General features: G+C 42.2%; 2 protein-coding genes and 1 pseudogene across 2 annotated transcripts; all 3 read right to left on the reverse strand.

The window, feature by feature from the left end:
* Nucleotides 1-4,029: 4,029 nt before the first annotated feature.
* LOC131250170 (pectinesterase inhibitor-like) lies at nucleotides 4,030-4,571 on the reverse strand. The gene has a single exon (XM_058250782.1). It carries the CDS (start codon nucleotides 4,569-4,571, stop codon nucleotides 4,035-4,037), a length of 537 nt encoding a protein of 178 aa, XP_058106765.1. The 3' UTR covers nucleotides 4,030-4,034.
* A 4,622-nt stretch (nucleotides 4,572-9,193) lies between these two features.
* Nucleotides 9,194-9,682, reverse strand: LOC131250171 (large ribosomal subunit protein eL43z-like). Its single transcript, XM_058250783.1, has one exon. The coding sequence runs from the start codon at nucleotides 9,612-9,614 to the stop codon at nucleotides 9,336-9,338; it is 279 nt and encodes a 92-aa protein (XP_058106766.1). The 5' UTR covers nucleotides 9,615-9,682; the 3' UTR covers nucleotides 9,194-9,335.
* An 8,376-nt stretch (nucleotides 9,683-18,058) lies between these two features.
* LOC131250172 (large ribosomal subunit protein eL43z-like) lies at nucleotides 18,059-18,485 on the reverse strand (annotated as a pseudogene).
* Nucleotides 18,486-19,130: the final 645 nt, after the last annotated feature.

Here is a 19,130-nt window from a genome sequence, read left to right on the forward strand (position 1 = left end):
TCGGTGAGAAGGGGAGGGACCCCGCCACTATGGGCCCTCCCTAAACAATGCAAACATCAAGATGGGTCCCACCATATGTGGACCCTCAAATCACAAATCAAATGAATAAAATCACCCACCTTAGATCTCTTCTTCCTTCTTCCTCCAATGCATGTTAGATCTCCAAATGAACAATTTTAACAGTTGGGATCATACTTGGATGGTGGAGATGGGAGATAGAAATGGGCCACACAAAGCTCCTCCCATGGAGAGCCATGGAGGTGGGTTGCTTGGGAGGAAAAAAATGAGAGAGAGAGAGAGAGATGAGAGAGAGAGGTGTAAGAAAGAGAGAGAGAGAGAGAGAGAGAGAGAGAGAGAGATGGGTGTGATGGGTGAAAAGGTGAGTGATGTGTACTTGTGTAAGAGAAAGTTGACTTTATGGGAAGGGTGGTTGTACTTGGGGACGGGTGAGTGATGGAGTGTGATGTGTACTTTGATTGATGGGATTGATGGGATTGATGTGATGGGTTTCTCGGGATTTGCAACGAGCAGCCTTTTCCTCGAACTGAACGCGGGCTCACATCTCCTGGCTAAGGTACTGCATTGGCGTGTAAGACGCGACATCAGAACCGCAGTGACGACGCGGTCGCACTGGTACAAGTCTCGGGTCGCACCGATTCTGATATACGGGACACGACTCAGGATCGCGTACAAATGCTGGTAATAGATCGCAGGTCGCCGGAATTCGACCGAGAGGACTGCGGAAGCTTACGGAATGATACGGTCTAGGACACGGGCCTTACACCTTCAGCGGCTTCTTTTGCGGATTTTCGCCCTATTAGCTTGTGTAATTTTGCAAAACTATTAGCTAACAGATTAAGCTCACTTTTACCTAAGATGATTTTGCAGGAACAAGGAGCTTTCGTTCAGGGGGGATCAATAATAGAGAATATCGCACTAGCCTAAGAGATGATCCATGACATTAATAGAAAAGTTCTGGGGGGGGGGGGGCGCAATCTCATTCTCAAGCTCGACCTCGAGAAAGCTTACGATAGGGTGAGTTGGGATTATCTGAAACAAGTGCTCCTCAAATTCAGTTTCACCCAGAGATGGGTCCACCTCATGGAGAGCTGTTGGAGGAACAACTGGTTCTCCATCCTAATCAATGGAGAACCGACAAACTTCTTCAAATATTACAGGGGTTTGTGATAAGGGGACCCACTATCGCCTACGCTTTTTCTCATTGTTATGAAGACTTTTTTAGTGAATCTAAACCTTATGATTGCAAGCGGCGGGTGCTAATAGTTTGCCATGTGCAGGGACTGCTCCATCTCCTCCCATTTACTCTTCGCCGACGATATCCTTCTCTTCACCAACAGTAAAAGGGAATCTCTCTTTTAACTCAATCAATTTCTGGCTTTATTTCAGGCAGTTATAGGCCAAAAAATTAGTCTACAAAAGAGTAGATTCATTTGTTCCAACACTTAAACTCCAGCTAGGATCAGATCAATCGAGCGCATTCTCGGGTTTCAGAAAGCTAGGGATGATATCATCTATTTGGGTGCCCCTCTTTGCCCGAGCAGGATCAAATCTTCAGCATTTCAGTTTCTGGTGGACAAGGTGGATAAGAAGACGTCAGGTTGGGCGGGTAGACTGATTTCACAGGCAAGTAGAGCCACGCTTATTCGTCATGTTCTAAGCAGTATTCTCATCCATATCATGTCAGCGATGCATACCCCAGCCAGGTAATCGATAGGATTGAAAGAAAAACTTTTCAAATTTCTTTTGGGGATGGACCAATGGGAGCAGGAAACACCACTGGCTAACTTGGAAAAAGATTGCAAGACCTACTGAAGAAGGCAGGTTGGGTATTAGAAGGTTGAAAGAAGTCACAGAAGTGCATCGTCTCAAGTTAGCTTGGGTAGTCAATCATGGAGATCCTGCTGGTCCTTGGGCAAAGTTAATGAGAAGCAAATATTTCAGGGACATTCATTCTAATGCGCAGGTGCCCTCCTTGTCAAATCTGTTGCCCATCTGGAAGAGTGTAAGGTCCCTATTTCCTATTCTCTCGGACTTAGTTCAGTGGCGGGTCAGCAATGGAGAAGTTAAATTTTGGTCAGATAACTGGCTGGGCAGGGGCCTCCTCCAACGTCTGTTTGAAGGTCCTATTCTTCCAGAACTTTAGGAATTGCAATTGAAAGATGTTTTTGGTCGCTCTGGTCCCCTCCCCCCAGCTCGGGTATTCTCCCTCCTGCCTCAATAGATAATTGATGAAATTTTCAGTGACGGTTTTTCAACATCTAATGATCCCCCTGAGTGCTTCTGGCCGCTCGAACCTTCAAAGAGATTCTCTATTCGATCAGCCTAGAAGTTGCTGAGACCTCCGAGTCCGCCTATCCTTTGGGCAAAGTGGATCTAGCTCAACCCTCTCCCTCCTAAGTTCTCCATCTTCATGTGGAGAATTTTACAAAATGCGATCCCCATCGATAACAGCGTTCAAGCTAAGGGCATGGCCATTGCCTCGAGGTGTCAATGTTGCCTGGAAGATATGAATACCACCCCCCAATCAGAATCTATATCTCATCTGTTTCTTTTCGATTGCCATGCTCAAGCTCTTTGGGCTACTTTCAGTTTGATATGCGGTGTCCCTCCTTGCTCCACAGCTCAATTGTAGGTAAACTGAACCATTGGAGGAATGCATCGGCGCCAGGCGTTGTTCCGAACTCAGTTAGAATTCTGCTACCAATCCTTATTCTTTGGGAGATCTGGCGCTCCAGAAACGGCGTAGTCTATGACAACTCTCCTATGACCTTCAGGATATCAGTGGCCCGTGTTAGATGGTGGGCAAACCTGGTAATTGGAGCGGATATAATGGACAACATTGGCTAGTCTCGCGGGCTTAGGCCAATGAAACTGGTGGTAAATCAACGTCGTTCTTCCTCTATTCTGGTGAAATGGAGGCAGCCATCTCCAGACTGGGTCAAATTAAATGTGGATGGCTCGGCGCTAGGAAATCCCAGACCCTCAGGGGTGGGGGTGGCATCCGCAGAAACGACAACGGTGCTTTTCTATTCGACTTCATTGTGGCCTACAGGGTCGGTTCTAACAATATGGTGGAACTTCGTGCTATTCATGACGGGATGATGCTCTGTTTGGAAAAAGGTTTGGACAGGGTAATTGTTGAAACTGATTCAAAATTGGTGTTTCATAGTCTCACAAATCAATCTAAGACCCCTTGGAAGTGGAAACCTTGGCTGTCTAGAATCAACCGTTTATGTCGGCTGAGTAATTTTTCTTTCGCTTACATTCTCAGAGAAGGTAACGGTCCAACAGATGGTATGGCTAGGGAAGGGAGTCTCCTTCAACAGTCTTCGATTTATCTTCATTCTAGGTCCCTTCCTCTCCTCGTCCGAGGAATGATCTTCTTGGATAGGGCCGGGCTAGGATCGCTCAGATCGATTACCTAACTTGGTTTCCCCTCCTTTTCCTTTGCCTTTTCTAGTAGTTCGGTGGATGCTTGTCCCCCTTTTGTTTCGCCCCCTCCTTTTTTTTGTTGCGAAGGGTCCGTTAGTTCTCTTTGTGTAGAGCCTTGTAAAGTCTATACCATTCAGAAATGAAATGAATTTTTTTGAAAAAAAAAAAAAGAACAGTTAGGGACAGTCTTTCTTAGGAAGAGAGAGCGGTTACGATAGGCAGGCACCGTTCCCCTCTTCTTCTTCTTTTTTTTGCAACGGGCCTGCCTGAAATGTAATTTTGCCTGTACGGTCTCCTCTCAGCCGATAAAATAATTTTTTTGATTTAAAAAATAAAAAAAATAAATAAATAAATAAATAAAAACTATAATAACAGAGACTGATAAGAAATTTTTATTTTTATTTTTTTCTTTCTTTCTTCCCATCATGATTCACAACAAAAACAACAAACAATAATCACCAGTAGAAAGTTAAAATAAAATCAGTGTAGTTGTATTTATTGTGTGCCAAGGTGGACCGACTAATTAATTATTATTTTTTAATCATGATTTATTTTTTATATTTGATGCAACCAAAAGCAACCTAAAAAAGTGAAATGAGATCTACAGCGACGGTGGCCATCTGATTTAAAACTTCATTATTCTCAGCGAAGGGCATTTTCTGCTGACTCTCCTCAAACTCTTGAGTGCATCCGTCTGCTGCGTTTATTGCCCGACCAGCGTATGAGTAAGCAGTTTTGTAGTCTTTAGAGTCCATTGCTTGTATTGCTTGCTTCAACCCATCTAGGGCTTCCCCATACTCGCTAGAGCAAGTCTCCAAGGCCTGGATCATCTTCTCTTCAAGGCCCGACTTCTGCTTCCACGAATTCGACTCTCTGTGTAGTTCATTAGCAGTCGCCATAGTGACCTCGAGTATTCTCTTCGTGAAGGAAACCTGATCATCATAACGAATGCTAGTATCGTTTTCGAGAGCATCCACGCATTGGTTGTAGTTCCTGGTTTGTTTACAGGAATCACGAACCATCTCCTTCACCTTCGGGAGGATTTCAATGTTAGAGGACTGAGACATGAAGAATTGGAAAAAGAGAACGAGGAGGAACTTCAAAGGAAGAGTCGACATTTTCACTTAGTTGAGTTTTCACGTCGACAAGCACACCTTACTGGTGCATGCATGCATGATGGATGAAGGGTTTTGATTCTATATATAGTAATGGATGGGGATGTGGCACGTGGAAAGAGAGAGCAGGGAAATCTGACGTTTGAACCGGAAGCAGTTTTCGTACTGCACCCGCCTGGACGGAATCGGTCCAAGAAGGAGCGCGCGCGCGCGGTTTTGGTGGGCGGTTGGTGGATCCCTGACTCTGGGGTCCACCGTGATGTATGTGACTTACATCTATGCCGTCCTTCTGTTTTGACGGTTCATTTTAGGGAATGATGCTAGATGAAGTAGATCTGAATCTTAAGGTCATGTGCCACATCATAGGAAACAGTGGTGATTGAATATCCACCATTAATGTCACGGAGAATCATTCCTCACATCGGTAGCCCGCCCTAGCTCCATCCCAAAGCAGTCACAGAGACGTGCGAGACCATGGATTCGAGTGCTGCTCCTCGCAGAAGCGGAGGCCTTCTCGAAGGTTTGTACAGGGTTATCATGCGCCGCAACTCCGTCTACGTCACCTTCGTCATAGCTGGTGCTTTCGTTGGAGAACGCGTAGTTGATTACGGAGTTCATAAGCTTTGGGAATACAATAACATTGGGCAGCGGTATGAAGATATTCCAGTATTGGGAACGAGGCAGTATGAAGAATGAATTCCTTTCTGTACCGGTGGTATATCGTTTTATCAGCTGATCTGATAATTTTGAGAACATCCTGTGTTTTATCGTTGAATAAGTGCTTTCGATGGCAATAACGGCATCGTTTTGGGGCCAGCTCTAGATTATTCTTTCGTAGTCGGAATGACTTTTTTCTCATGGGTTTTGATGTTGAAAACTCGAATATCATGTTTCTCGCTTTCTTGCTTAAATGTTGATTAAGAACTGATATTTCATCATGAAGCTCCATGTTTCACTTTAAAAAAAAAAAAGAAAGAAAGAAAGAATATCCACCATTAAACATTTTTTGGAGGGCTACCGGAATGTTTATTTGTCGTCCAACCTGTTGATAAGGAGGAAGCGGATTGGCTGGCGTACCACACACGTTCGAAAACGAGCGCTGACACTCCTCGAGCTCCAAGTTGCTCGAACGGTTCAAATGAGATCAAAGTTACGTGGGCCCATCAATGATGTATTTATCATATCCACACTGCTCATTCACTTTTAGAGATCATTTTAGAGCATGATCCAAAAAATGAATCCTATCCATGCTTGATGGCTTAACTATATGCCACAAACTGAGCCTGCCTAACATTATTGTTGAGACCGGCTACAAAATATTAGCTAATGCGACGTCAACATCTCTTGGAACGTCTGGTACAAGCTAGGTGCTATCCATCACATTTTTAGAAAAGGGAACTTGCGGCTGATGCATTGGCAAGGCGGGTTAGTATCGAAAGCCCAAACAGAATTTATAACTCTTGGTCGGTTCTGCCCAGGCTAGTGAGGGGTTCTATTGTTCTAGACAATGCTGGTATCGGGGCTATCAAACTCTCATGATCGAGGTCCCTGCCAGGATTCCTCTTTTTTTGTTTGCTTTTATACACGAGTGAGGCTCAGATCCTTTTTGCCAAGGCCCGCTTGACATATTGTATAGCCTTTCCCTGGTTCAATGAATTTGTGGCTCCGGCCTTCCATAAAAATAAAAAATAAAAAAATTGGACCACACCACAAATAGCGGCGTGGATAGTGATTTTCACCGTTAAAATATTTGTACGGCCACCATAACATTTATTTTCCATCCAATCTATTCATAAGGTCACAAAGAGCTGGACAAAGAGCTGGATTAATAGGAAAAACAAATATCATATTGATCCAAAATTTCTACAACCTCCAAAAGGGTTTCAATGGTAGATGTTCAATCCCCCACTGATTTTTTCAGCGTGGTCCACTTGATATTTAGATCTGTCCTGTTTTTCTCTTCAAGCCTTAAGATGATCTTACCAAATGGATGGACGGTTTGGATATAACACATACATCATGATGGGACCTATAGAACTTGTTGATGACAATACACCAACCAATCCGCTTCCGTTGATAAGGCCTCAAAGATATTGACAGTGGGACCCATAAATATCAGCTTGGTCAGGTTCAGGGCTTGATCTTCTTAGATAAAGTAGGCTTTGGATCATTCGAGTCTTCCCGGGGTGACTATCGTTATGATTGGCGCCCCTCTGATTATTGCTGTGGAGGGGTTTTCGAAGGTTTCTGATGGCTGTACAGCATAAGTGGAGGGGTTTTCGAAGGTTTCTGATGGCTGTACAGCATATTTTCCATTTATGAAAAGTCTGTAAAACTAATAATAATAATAATAATAATAATAATAATAAATCAATCAACTTGGTCCAAAACTTTCTTGGCACATAAGAAACTATTAATGGTTAATCGCCTCTGTTTCATGTGGCGTTCTCTGCCTTAGATTTGGATGTGTTTCCATTAAGGGATCATGCCCTAAAATGAGCTGTTAAAATGGATGGACCGTGTGTGTGGATGTAAGGCACATATATCAAGGTAGGCCAACATCATGGATCCACCGACCTGGTGGATAGGGGTGTACATGAAATGAGCTAGCTTGGTTAGCTCACTCGACTTGACTCGAAAAAGCTTGATTCGACTCGGTTTGAAGCAGAGTTCGAGCCGATTTTTTGAGCTCGAAAATGAGTTTGAGCCGAGTTCGAGTAGGCCCTAGCTTGACTCGACTCATATCAAATCCAGCTCAAATCGAACCAGTTCGGTGACTCAGTTACTTTTCCATTGATGTTACTCACCAAGTGTTTGATAAAATGACTCAACGAAGTGTGGCTAGTGGCAAAGAAGGTATGTACATGAAACAAATACCCTTTTTTTTTCTTGGTTTCTATGTTGCTTAGAAGGTGTTTGATAAAATACATGTAAAACCATTGCTTATGTTTCACATATAGAGAGATTTTGAAGGTGCAGTCTAGGTGTTTGTGGAAATGCCTCAATGGTGAACTCGGCTCAATCTTGTCCCGAACTCGGCCTGAGCTGGCCCGAGCTGTTGACCGAACCGAGCCGAGTTGGCCAGTCAAGCTTGAGGATTGAGCCAAGCCGAGTCAAGCTGAGGCCAGCTCGACTCGGTTTGACTTGATGTACACCCCTACTGGTGGATCACTCAAGCCACGAAAGCGGATTGCATCCTACCCAGCCTGTCTCTAGCCACGAATGGGCAGTTCTATGGGTGGGCCCACTGTGATGTATCTATTTATCTACACAGTTCATCAATTTTCTCATATCATTTTAAGTTATATGCATAAAAATGAAGCAGATCCAACTCTAAAGTTAACCACAGTAATGCAACTTGCATTAAATACTTTGTGTATTCAATGCAACCCAAGCTTTTTATTAGGTGTGGTCCATTTGAGCATTGGATCTACCTTATTTTTGTGCACAAAATTTAAAATGATTTGAGAGAAGGGATGGACAATGTAGATAAACAATTAAATCACAATGGGCATAGAACTTCCCATTCGTGGCTAGAGATGGGCAGGGTAGGACGCCGTTTGCGGACCAAGCCATACCCTTCAGGCAGGGCTGTGTGGATGTATGGAATTGATCCACACCATACATTCATTTTTTTTTAGATCATTTTAAAGTATTGGCATTAAAATGAGGTAAATTAACACCTAACATTAAACTTTTTGGAGGTTAAATAAGTTTTGAGTCAAGATGACATTTGTGTTTTCCCTTCAGCCCCGGTGGGGCCCTTGCGTTTTGTGAGGCCTTGTTCCAATGTATGTAACTTCCTCCTTTTCAATATAATTTTTCCTTTTCAAAAAAAAAAGTTCATGTGACCTTATTAAAAGGTTTGATGGGAAATAAACATTAATATATAAATATTATGGTAGGCCCGAAGAATTTGTTAATGGTACTGGAATGTTTAATCACCACTATTTCCTATGCTATGGTCCACATAAGATTTAGATATGCTTCATTTTTTGGCACATAGCATAAAATGATCTGACAAATTGGATGGATGGTGTGGATAGAAAACAAATACATCAAGGTTAGTCCCACAATAAGGACGCAATGTCTTTGATGAAGTTAGGATCGCCCCCCCCCCCCCCCCCCAAAAAAAAAAAAAGAGTTCTTCTTCATTAAAAAATAAAATAAAAAAATCTACTTAGATGAGTCTTTTGTTAAGAAACAAATAAAAGGGAGACAATAAAAACTCAATTTTTTTTTAAAAAAATTCTTTTTCTTTCTGCCAAGATTATGCTTAGATGAATCTATATACTTGAGAAGAAACTTATATAAGAAGAAAAGAGATCAAAAACTTTATTTTAAAAAAATGAGTTCTTTTACTTTGGGCAATTGCTCTCGGCACATTGCTCATGCAATCCATTTCGATTGCTCGACACTTGGCATTTTAGACCATTGCCTCAGCGTTTCGCTCACGCGATCCATTTCTGTTGCTCGACACTTATATGATTGCCTCAGAACTTTACTCACCTAAACCTTTCTCTCGCTCAGAACTTTGGACAATCGCCTTGCCACCTCGCTCACGCAATCCATTTCTGTCACTCAGTACTTCGGATGATTTTGTTTTTTTTTTAAAACCAGAACAGTGGTGCTAGTGGTGCTATCTATTACTTTTAAATCAACAAACCAGAATCTGATCTCTAACACTTTCAAGCGTTTCGGATCTAAACAAGTAATTTCCAAATGTCAACAGAAGAATATATAAAGGGAAGATTGGAGACCATTTCATCATCCCTCGGTCTGCTCCCTCAACCGTCGGATTGTGCTCCTCACAGTTACAGCGCTCGCAGTATTCAATGTGTAAGCACCTCCAGCTTTAACTTTGCCACAGTCCTTGCAACCCCAGATTCCAACAGCCTTTCTCTTAACTGCGTACTTCCCACAAAACTCGCAGAAGTATTTTGCATGCTGGCTCACTTCCGTCTTCTTGATCTGCTTCCTCAAGCTGGCACCATATCTCGTGCCATACTTGCCGACGATCCCAGCCTTCTTCGTACGCTTGGTCATTTTCACTGACTGGAAGGGTTCTCGTCGGAGCCAAAGGATGGAAGTGAAGAAGCTGCCAGGAGTACTTTGGATGATTACCTCTACGCTTCATTCACACAATCCTTTCTGTTGCCTAGTACTTCTGGCATATGCACTTGGCACTTCCCTTGTGCAAACTATTTATGTTGCTCAACACTTTGGCTGATCGACTTGGCTCTTTGTTCACATGAATCATATCTTTCACTTAGCACTTTGTGTTCACTCCCCAAGTATAGGGTTGTGATGTAGTAATAAACTCGGTAAGACCGAGGTCGAATCCACAGGGACTGATACCTGTACGTTATCTGAAAATAACCAGATCTAGAACTAGGCTAAGATTAAATCTAAACCAATTATGATTTGAGAAATAATTTGTGGAATAATTATCTAATAACTTAAGGAATTCAGAGGAAGAAAACTAGGGATTCAGAGGATCCACTTGTAGAGATCAGGGAGATCGTATGCCTGTATCAAGAACCATGGAAATTAAACTGAACTTACTTGATTTGGTCTTCACGAGGTGAAAGGTATGTGAATTAGAATGGATTCCATCATCAAACTATGCCCGAGAGACAGAGCAAACAACAGAATTAAACTAATTACCAACCAATCATCAATGCATAAAAGTTAGGAAGGATACCACCATCCGACCATGCCCATGAGACGATAGTGAACAACAGGGCTTCCTGACGTCATAAACATTAAAAGGAAGAAGAAATACTCAAAACTATCACAGATCTATTGTAATTTCAGTCACAACAAACCATTAAAAATAGCTGAAAGTATTCTTTTTAAGTTGAACAAAAATCAACATCGGTTGGTGTAGACAATAGGCACGAGCGAAGTCTCTCCCATCACGCAACAGGCTTCACCTCTTAGCCCTAGCTAAGAGGTTCAACCCAACATAAATGGGCTGGATCCAAAACAAATACAATAAAAAGAAAAGAATAGAAAAAAGAAAGAAAAAAAACAAAAATTACTTTCCTAGCTCTCTGTCTAACATCCCACGTTGAAGCCTTCCAAAACGAGCCCTCCTGCTGCCTCCAACTGCCCGTCCTCCTCCCCCCGCTCTCCCTATCTCTCTCCCTTTTTTAAACATCAGTAAGGTCGGTGGAGAGTTTCCATACTCCACACGGAGGTTTTACGCAGCAGGCGCATGGAGTCGGTGCGAAAGTCTTATGCACTCCCTGCGTAAGTTTTGTTACGCAGTCGAGAAAACTACCCACGAAAATGGTATTTTCCTTGCTTCTGTCAAAAAGAGCAACATCCCCTGGGGCGTTTTTGGACGAGCAACATGATGGACGGTTTGGATCTTCCAACTGATCAACGATGGCGGCCCACCCATGTTCGTACGCAGTTCTGTTTCGCAACAGAGCATTGTACGTATGACGCTGTGAAACTCGTGGGCCAGTGATTGGTATCAGACGAGGGATCCATTTCGTTAATTGGATTGCTCTTGAAAAACCATTCGGGAAGGAATGTTTTTGAAATGAAATCGGTGTTGCCCATATGATCTTCTGTGCTACCGTTCATCTTACGCGCGGTTGAGATCTTCACACGTCTGCTTTCATGGTGGAGAAGGGACTCCTAGGTGAGGTTAATACCTCCCCTCTGTACAGTATTAACGGTCCAGATGGCTGATCTGGATGAAGTGCGGGCCCCACTGCGTGAAACCGACGGACGGATGTCTGTCCGCTGTGAGTTTTCAATTTTTTTAAAGAAACTGGTCGGTCAGCGTATGCTGACCGACCTTAGGCGTAGTGGTGCACGACCTGTGCACGTGCACGTTGTGCACACACAGTGTACATGTGAGGTCCACTGTAATGTTTCGCTGAATCCGCTCCGTCCATCCTATTTTCCTTATAGTTTAAGGGGTTGAGAACAAAATTGGAGCACATCCAGAGATTAGGTGGGCCCCACTTGAGGTTTTAAGGGGCTGATCTATCCGTTGGGCCACTTCCATAGCGATCTAATGGCTGATTTTTGATTTGTACGGCTTATTTAAGGTCTTCAGTCCATATATAAAGTTTCGAGCTGAACGGATGGTGGGAACCCTGTGATCTTGCATTCAGCCTGACTTTCAGGCCGCTTGAACTTCAGTTTCTCAATTTTCGCGGACCCCTGGTGTATAATTCCGTCGCTTCTGGTCTCTTGGAGTCCGTCCCTTGCCTTGGTGCTTCTGGAGCGTCAAATCCATGCATTTACCACCTTTTTTCAGTCCAGGCTCTTAAACACACCCTGCATTACAAACACGATTAATTCAGGCCGTTAAGCAATATCATAATCGTAAATCCATACAATCAATGGGGTCTGATATGCAATATTTGACCCTCAACACTTTGGACGATCACCTCAACACTTTGCTCGCATGATTCATTTCTTTTGCTCGGCACTTTAGATGATCGTCTCGGCAATTTGCTCGCCCGATCTTCTCCATTGCTTGACACATAGGAGGCTCACATGACACTTTACTCTTGCAATTAATTTACTTTGGATGATCGCTTTAACACTTTGCTTGCATGATCCACTTATGTCTCTCGGCATTTTGGACGATCACCTTGGCACTTCGCTCACGTTTTTTTTTTTTTTTTTTAAGGCCTACTCAAAAATTCATTGATGACAAAAGAACCTTACAATCTAAGTAGAGGCTCCGGCCATAAAAAGGGCCCAAGACCCCTGGCTATACAAGGCATACACATTCGGGGCCTCCTATCATATTAAGGGAAAAACCTCAATGGGGTCTCCTCCCCTCCCCGGAACCTTTATTATTGGCGGGCCAGGGTCCAACATCTTAAAGCTCATATGTGCTTGTCTATCTCCCACTGCCTTAGAGAAGCAAATGGGGTAGCCGATAGCCTAGCCCGCATAGGTAGCGAAAGCCAGGCCCGCTCTTTCTTCTCAAATGTTCCAAACCTCCCTCGCATTATGGTTGAAGGAAAATTTTGAAATATATATATATATATATATATATATATATATATATATATATATATATATATATATATATATATATATATATATATATATATATATATAGATAAAGGTGGGCTCAAATTAAAGGCTAAGAGAATCGAACCGCTCCTAAACCTGTCCTGTCTTGGACTAGCTCCCCACGAGACATAATGTGGAGGTCAGATGTTCACTCCCCAAGTATAGGGTTGTGATGTAGTAATAAACTCGGTGAGACCGAGGTCGAATCCCGAGGGACTGAAACCTGTACGTAATATGAAACTAAATAGAACTAGACTAAGATGTAATCTAAATCAAGCGAATATGAGGGAACAATTGTGAATAGATTAATTAAAAACTAATAAAAATAAAGGTGGGAACTAGGGTGCCAAGGATTCACTTGTAGCAATTGGGAAATTACCTTGTATTGATTCAAGGACACAACTGGAATCAGAGTCCCATCCTATCCAATTGGTAAGAAGAGATTTGTCAGATCTCTGAATATCTCATGGATCTAATCATCAACAGATACGATTGGTGTAGATTTGGAAGTGATTCCATCACCTAACCATGCCCAGAAGACTATGGTAAACAATAGCAATTTACCAAACCCACAGCCAATCACAAGAGAATTGTGAAAGTTAGGAAGGGGTTCCATCACCCAACCATCCCAAGGAGGTAATGGTGAACAACAGAGCCTCCTAAGTTCACAATCTTATAATGAAAAGAACATACTCAAAGCTATTGCAGATCTACTGTAATTTGAGTCACAATAAACCATTAAAAACTAAAAGTATTCCTTAATAATCAAACTAAAATCTATAAGAGTTCAATAATCATGAATCAAAGCAAAGCTAACAACCCAATCACACTACAAGCTTCACCTCTTAACCCTAACTAAGAGGTTTAGCCTAGTAACATAATTAGGCTACACTTTAAAGAAAGGAAAAATAAAACAGAAAAATAAAAACAAAAACCCTACAAACTCCACTCCTCCTCTTGTGCACATCCACGGAATTCGGCTCCCCTTCTCTCTCCCTTTATTCTCCTTTTATAGCTAAGGCTATTTTGGTGGAGGTCAGTCGGTGAAGAGGTAGATCTATGTGTGGATGAGGAAGTATAAAGAACATCTAATGCTATAATTGCAACAAGCTTGGCCACTATGCATCTGATTGCTGGAGCAAGCCGGTGACTCAAGATGAGCAATTCAACTATGCCGAAGCATCGGGCCATGAACAAAAAAGCTCCACACTTCTCCTTATACAAGAGAAAGGTAGTAATCAGCAGGATGTATGGTATCTCGACACGGGTGCAAGTAATCACATGTGTGGCGATAAGAAACTCTTTGTGGAACTTACAGAAGGTGTTCATGGCGATGTAACATTTGGAGACTCATCAAAAATGTCAGTGAAAGGTAAAGGTAAAATCAAAATATTTTAGAAGAATGGTGTTCCAAACTATATCTTCAATGTGTACTACGTGCCCAACATGAAAAATAACAAACTAAGTCTCGGACAACTCCTCGAAAAAGGGTATGTCATACATATGGAGAACTCTTTTCTTTCCATAAGAGATATGCATGGGTGTTTGATTGTAAAAGTCCAGATGGCGAAGAATCATATGCTTCCTCTGCATATAAACACAATGCTTGAGAAGTGTTTTGATGGAAAAGCAAAGAATGATTCCTAGATGTGGTATCTTCGCTTTGGCCATCTAAATTTCAGTAGCCTGAAACTTCTGTTCTCATCAAGCATGGTGCATGGTTTGCCTGCTGTTGAAGCTCCAGAATATGTGTGTGAGGCGTGCACACTTGGAAAACAACAAAGGAACTCCTTTTCGAGTGGAGTATCCCGAAGAGTAAGAGAACCGTTGCAGTTAGTTCACACTAACATCTGTGGACCATTAGAGTCAATCTCTCTTAGAGGAAATAAATACTTTATTACCTTCATTGACGATTTCAGTAGAAAATTGTGGGTGTATATAATCAAAGAGAAGTCTGCTGCTTTTACTATTTTAAAAAATTTTAAGGTCCTTGTTGAAAAAGAAAGTGGTCTTAAAATTAAAACCCTCTGATCTGATAGAGGTGGGGAGTACACCTCAAATGTTTTTCGAGAATATTACAGGGAACATGGCATTAAGCAACAACACACTACAGCGCTCACGCCACAACAAAATGGAATTGCGGAACGGAAGAATCGCACCATCCTCAATATGATGAGGACCATGCCGAAGGAGAAAAGTCTGCCAAAGAATTTCTGGGCAGAGGCAATTATATGTACTGCCTATCTGCTCAATAAGTGTCTGACCAAGAGTGTCAGATTTCATACGCCGTAGGAAGCATGGAGTGGATACAAGCCGAGCGTGGCACACCTTAAGATCTTTGGGTGTGTCACCTGCGCTCAAGTTCCAGAAGCGAGAAGGAAAAATCTTGATGATTATGGTGAGAAGTGCATCTTCATTGGCTACAGCGAAGAGTCAAAGGCATACAAGCTCTATAACCCACTAACTAATAAGCTAGTGGTAAGTAGAGATGTGGTATTTTGTGAGGAAGAAGCATGGAAATGGAACGAGGAAAACTCGACTAAAGGAAAGCAGGTCGAGGTCAAAGAATACGAAGAAGAGACACATGAGAAGCAAGAGCAGACACCCACATCACCCTCTTCGAATCGCAGAAGTCCAGGAGTACGCTCTATCTCTCCTAGAAGTACTTCATCAAATCAGAATTCATCCAACACATCTTCATCCGATTCTCCTTCACCCTTGGCTCCTATTAAAATGAGAAGCCTCAACGACATATATGTAGAAACTGAGGAAGTAAATTTACTCTGCCTGTATGCAGACTAAGAGCCTCTCAAATTCGAGGAGGCTGTGAATGAAGAATGTTGGAGAAAGGCTATGGAAGAAGAGATTCATGCCATCGAGAAGAATTGAACATGGGAGTTGACCTCACTCCCCAAAAGCCAGAAGATCATTAGTCTCAAATAGGTGTACAAAATCAAGCGGAATGTCGATGGTAAGATTGAACAATATAAGGCAAGGCTCGTAGCAAAAGGTTACAAACAGAAATATGGGGTAGACTATGAAGAAGTTTTCGCCCCAGTTGCTCACCTTGACACTGTAAGAATGATTATCTCCCTTGCAGCTCATCACAGTTAGATGATCTACCAATTGGATGTGAAATCCGCATACCTAAATGGAATATTTGAAGAAGAAGTGTACGTTGACCAGCCTAAAGGCTTTGTCATGCAAAAGGAGGAATACAAGGTGTATCGACTGAAGAAAGTCCTATATGGGTTGAAGCAAGCTCCATGTGCTTGGAATGCATGGATCGACAGTTATCTTCAAGAGAATGGTTTTGTCAAATGTCCGTATGAGCATGCCGTCTACACAAAGAAAAATGCCCGTGGTGATATGCTTATAGCTTGTTTATATGTTGATGATCCGTTATTCACTAGGAATAGCGATGCGATGTTTGAAGAATTCAAGCAGGATATGTTCAAAGAATTCGAGATGACTGATGGTGGATTGATGTCCTTCTTCTTAGGCATTGGAGTGAAGCAACAAGTCGACGGCATTTACATATCCTAGAAGAAGTACACAAAGGAACTTCTTGAGAAGTTTCATATGGTCAACTATAAAGTTGTAAATACACCTGTTACAATAGGCCTAAAGCTCACAAAAGATGGAGAAGGAAGAAACGTTGACTCAACCCTATTCAAGAGCCTAATCGGAAGCTTAAGGTACCTCACAATCACTAGGCCATATATAGTCTACAGTGTTGGGCTTCTAAGCCGGTATATGGAAGCCCCAAAAGAGTCACACTGGCTAGCTGTAAAACGAGTACTGAGGTATATCAAAGAGACTATTAAGTTTGGTATCTTTTATCCGTACAATGATAAGGCGATGATGTATGGATACTCTGATAGTGATTGAGGTGGTGACCAAGATGAAAGAAAAAGTACCACAGGCTATGCTTTTTATCTTGGGTCGACAGCATTCACATGGAATTCAAAGAAGCAGAGTGTGGTCGCCCTTTCCACATGTGAAGCTGAGTACATAGTAGCTTCATCCATTGTATGTGAGGCAATCTGGCTAAGGAATCTGCTAAAGGAGCTAAAGCATCCACAGAAGGAATCTACTGTTGTATACGTGGACAACAAGTCGGCAATCGAACTTGCCAAACATCCAGTTCAGCATGGAAGGAGCAAGCACATCGACACATGATATCATTTTCTTAGAGATCAAGTAAAGCATAAATTGGTTAAGCTGGAATACTGTCACACCATTGAACAAGTGGCAGATATCTTCACCAAAGCATTACCGACTGACACATTCAGGAGAGTTAGATCAATACTTGGAATGAAGCCAATTTTGGTTTGAAGGGAAGTGTTGGAACCAGTAGTGGATTTGTGCAAATCCAAAACCGTGTGAGAATCATATGAGCTAGTTGTGCATACCATGTGAGCTAGCTGTGAGATTAGATTTTTTTTTTTTCCTAAGTTTAGATTGTTAGCTGTGTTAAGATAAATAGTAGATTTCTTTCTGGATTTTTTCTTTCTTTAACTGCCCTTAGGAAGCATCTAAATAGGGATTTTTTTTTTTTAATCTTTTCACGTAAGGAGAAAAGTCTATAAATGGCACCAGTGTAATTGTTTCAATGCATTCAAAAGTTCAGCAGTTCAAGGCTCTTTCTCTTTCAATTTTTTATTTTTCTGAGTTTTGTGGTGGCTACAGCCACTCGTCAGTAAAAGGTGGGGTTTTACAACCCAACAGCTCACACGATTAATTTCTAATACTTAGCACTTTAGACCATTGCTTCAACATTTCGCTCACGCGATCCATTTCTGTTGCTCGACACTTACATGATTGCCTCAGAACTTCACTCACCTAAACCTTTCTCTTGCTCAGCACTTTGGACAATCGCCTTGCCACCTCGCTCACGCAATCCATTTCTAGTTTTGGTTTTTTAAAAAAAAAAAAAACCAAATCCAGAACGGTGGAAAGCGACTGCCAGGTTGTGGTGTTAGCCTTTTCTCTACAACATGGAACCCTCCTTGGAATGCTTTCTATTGGAAAAACCAGTTTCAAGCTCTTATAGTCTCGCTGTCTATTTCAATCAAGCATATCCCCAGAGAAATTAACATCGCGGACTACCTAGGCAGATGAGCAACTCTACTCAGCAGACCAGGTTCATCAATTCAGCGTCTGAACTCCCTCTCTTAGCCAAAGGGGAGCTGGTCCTATATAGGACAGGATTAAGGATGGTCCGAATCTCATAATTTTTTCCTCATTAATTTTTTCTCTATTATATGATAGGAGAGGCTTTTGGGATGGTCCTCCCGAATGTGAATTTCTGTACAGCAGGGGGTCTTAGGCTATTTTTTGCCTCAGCCCCCACTCAGTGTTTTTTGTAAGCTCAATTCTCCTTGTCAATGAAAATTTGAGAATCCTTTTTGAAAAAAAAAAAAGAAAAAAAGTGGTGCTATCTATTACCTTTAAATCAACAAATCAGAATCTGATCTCTAACACTTTCAAGCGTTTCGGATCTAAACAAGTAATTTCCAAATGTCAATAGAAGAATATATGAAGGGAAGATTGGAGACCATTTCATCATCCCTCGGTCTGCTCCCTCAACCGTCGGATTGTGCTCCTCACGGTTACAGCGCTCGCAGTATTCAATGTGTAAGCGCCTCCAGCTTTAACTTTGCCACAGTCCTTGCAACCCCAGATTCCAACAGCCTTTCTCTTAACTGTGTACTTCCCACAAAACTCGCAGAAGTATTTTGCATGCTATCTCACTTCCATCTTCTTGATCTGCTTCCTCAAGCTGGCACCATATCTCGTGCCATACTTGCCGATGATCCCAGCCTTCTTCGTACGCTTAGTCATTTTCACTGACTGGAAGGGTTCTCGTCGAAGCCAAAGGATGGGAGTGAAGAAGCTACCAGGAGTACTTTGGATGATTACCTCTATGCTTCATTCACACAATCCTTTCTGTTGCCTAGTACTTCTGGCATATGCGCTTGGCACTTCGCTGGTGCAAACTATTTATGTTGCTCCACACTTTGGATGATCGACTTGGCACTTTGTTCACATGAATCATATCTTTCACGTAGCACTTTGGACGATCACCTCAACACGTTGCTCGCATGATTCATTTCTTTTGCTCGGCACTTTAAATGATCGTCTCGGCAATTCACTCGCCCAAACTTCTCCATCGCTCAGCACTTAGGGGGCTCACATGACACTTTACTCTTGCAATTAATTTACTTTGGATGATCGCTTCAACACTTTGCTTGCATGATCCACTTATGTCTATCGGCATTTTGGACAATCACCTTGGCACTTTGCTCATTTTTATTTATTTATTTTATTTTATTTTATTTTATTTTTTTAAGGCCTACTCAAAAATTCATTGTTGACAAAAGAACCTTACAATCTAAGCAGGAGGCTCCGCCCATAAAAAGGGCCCAAGACCCCTAGCTATACAAGGCATACACATTCGGCAGGCCCACCCTAAGGGGGCATCCTATCATATCAGGGGAAAAA

This window comes from Magnolia sinica, chromosome 6 (genome assembly GCF_029962835.1).
Source record: "Magnolia sinica isolate HGM2019 chromosome 6, MsV1, whole genome shotgun sequence".
Taxonomy (NCBI): Eukaryota; Viridiplantae; Streptophyta; class Magnoliopsida; order Magnoliales; family Magnoliaceae; genus Magnolia; species Magnolia sinica.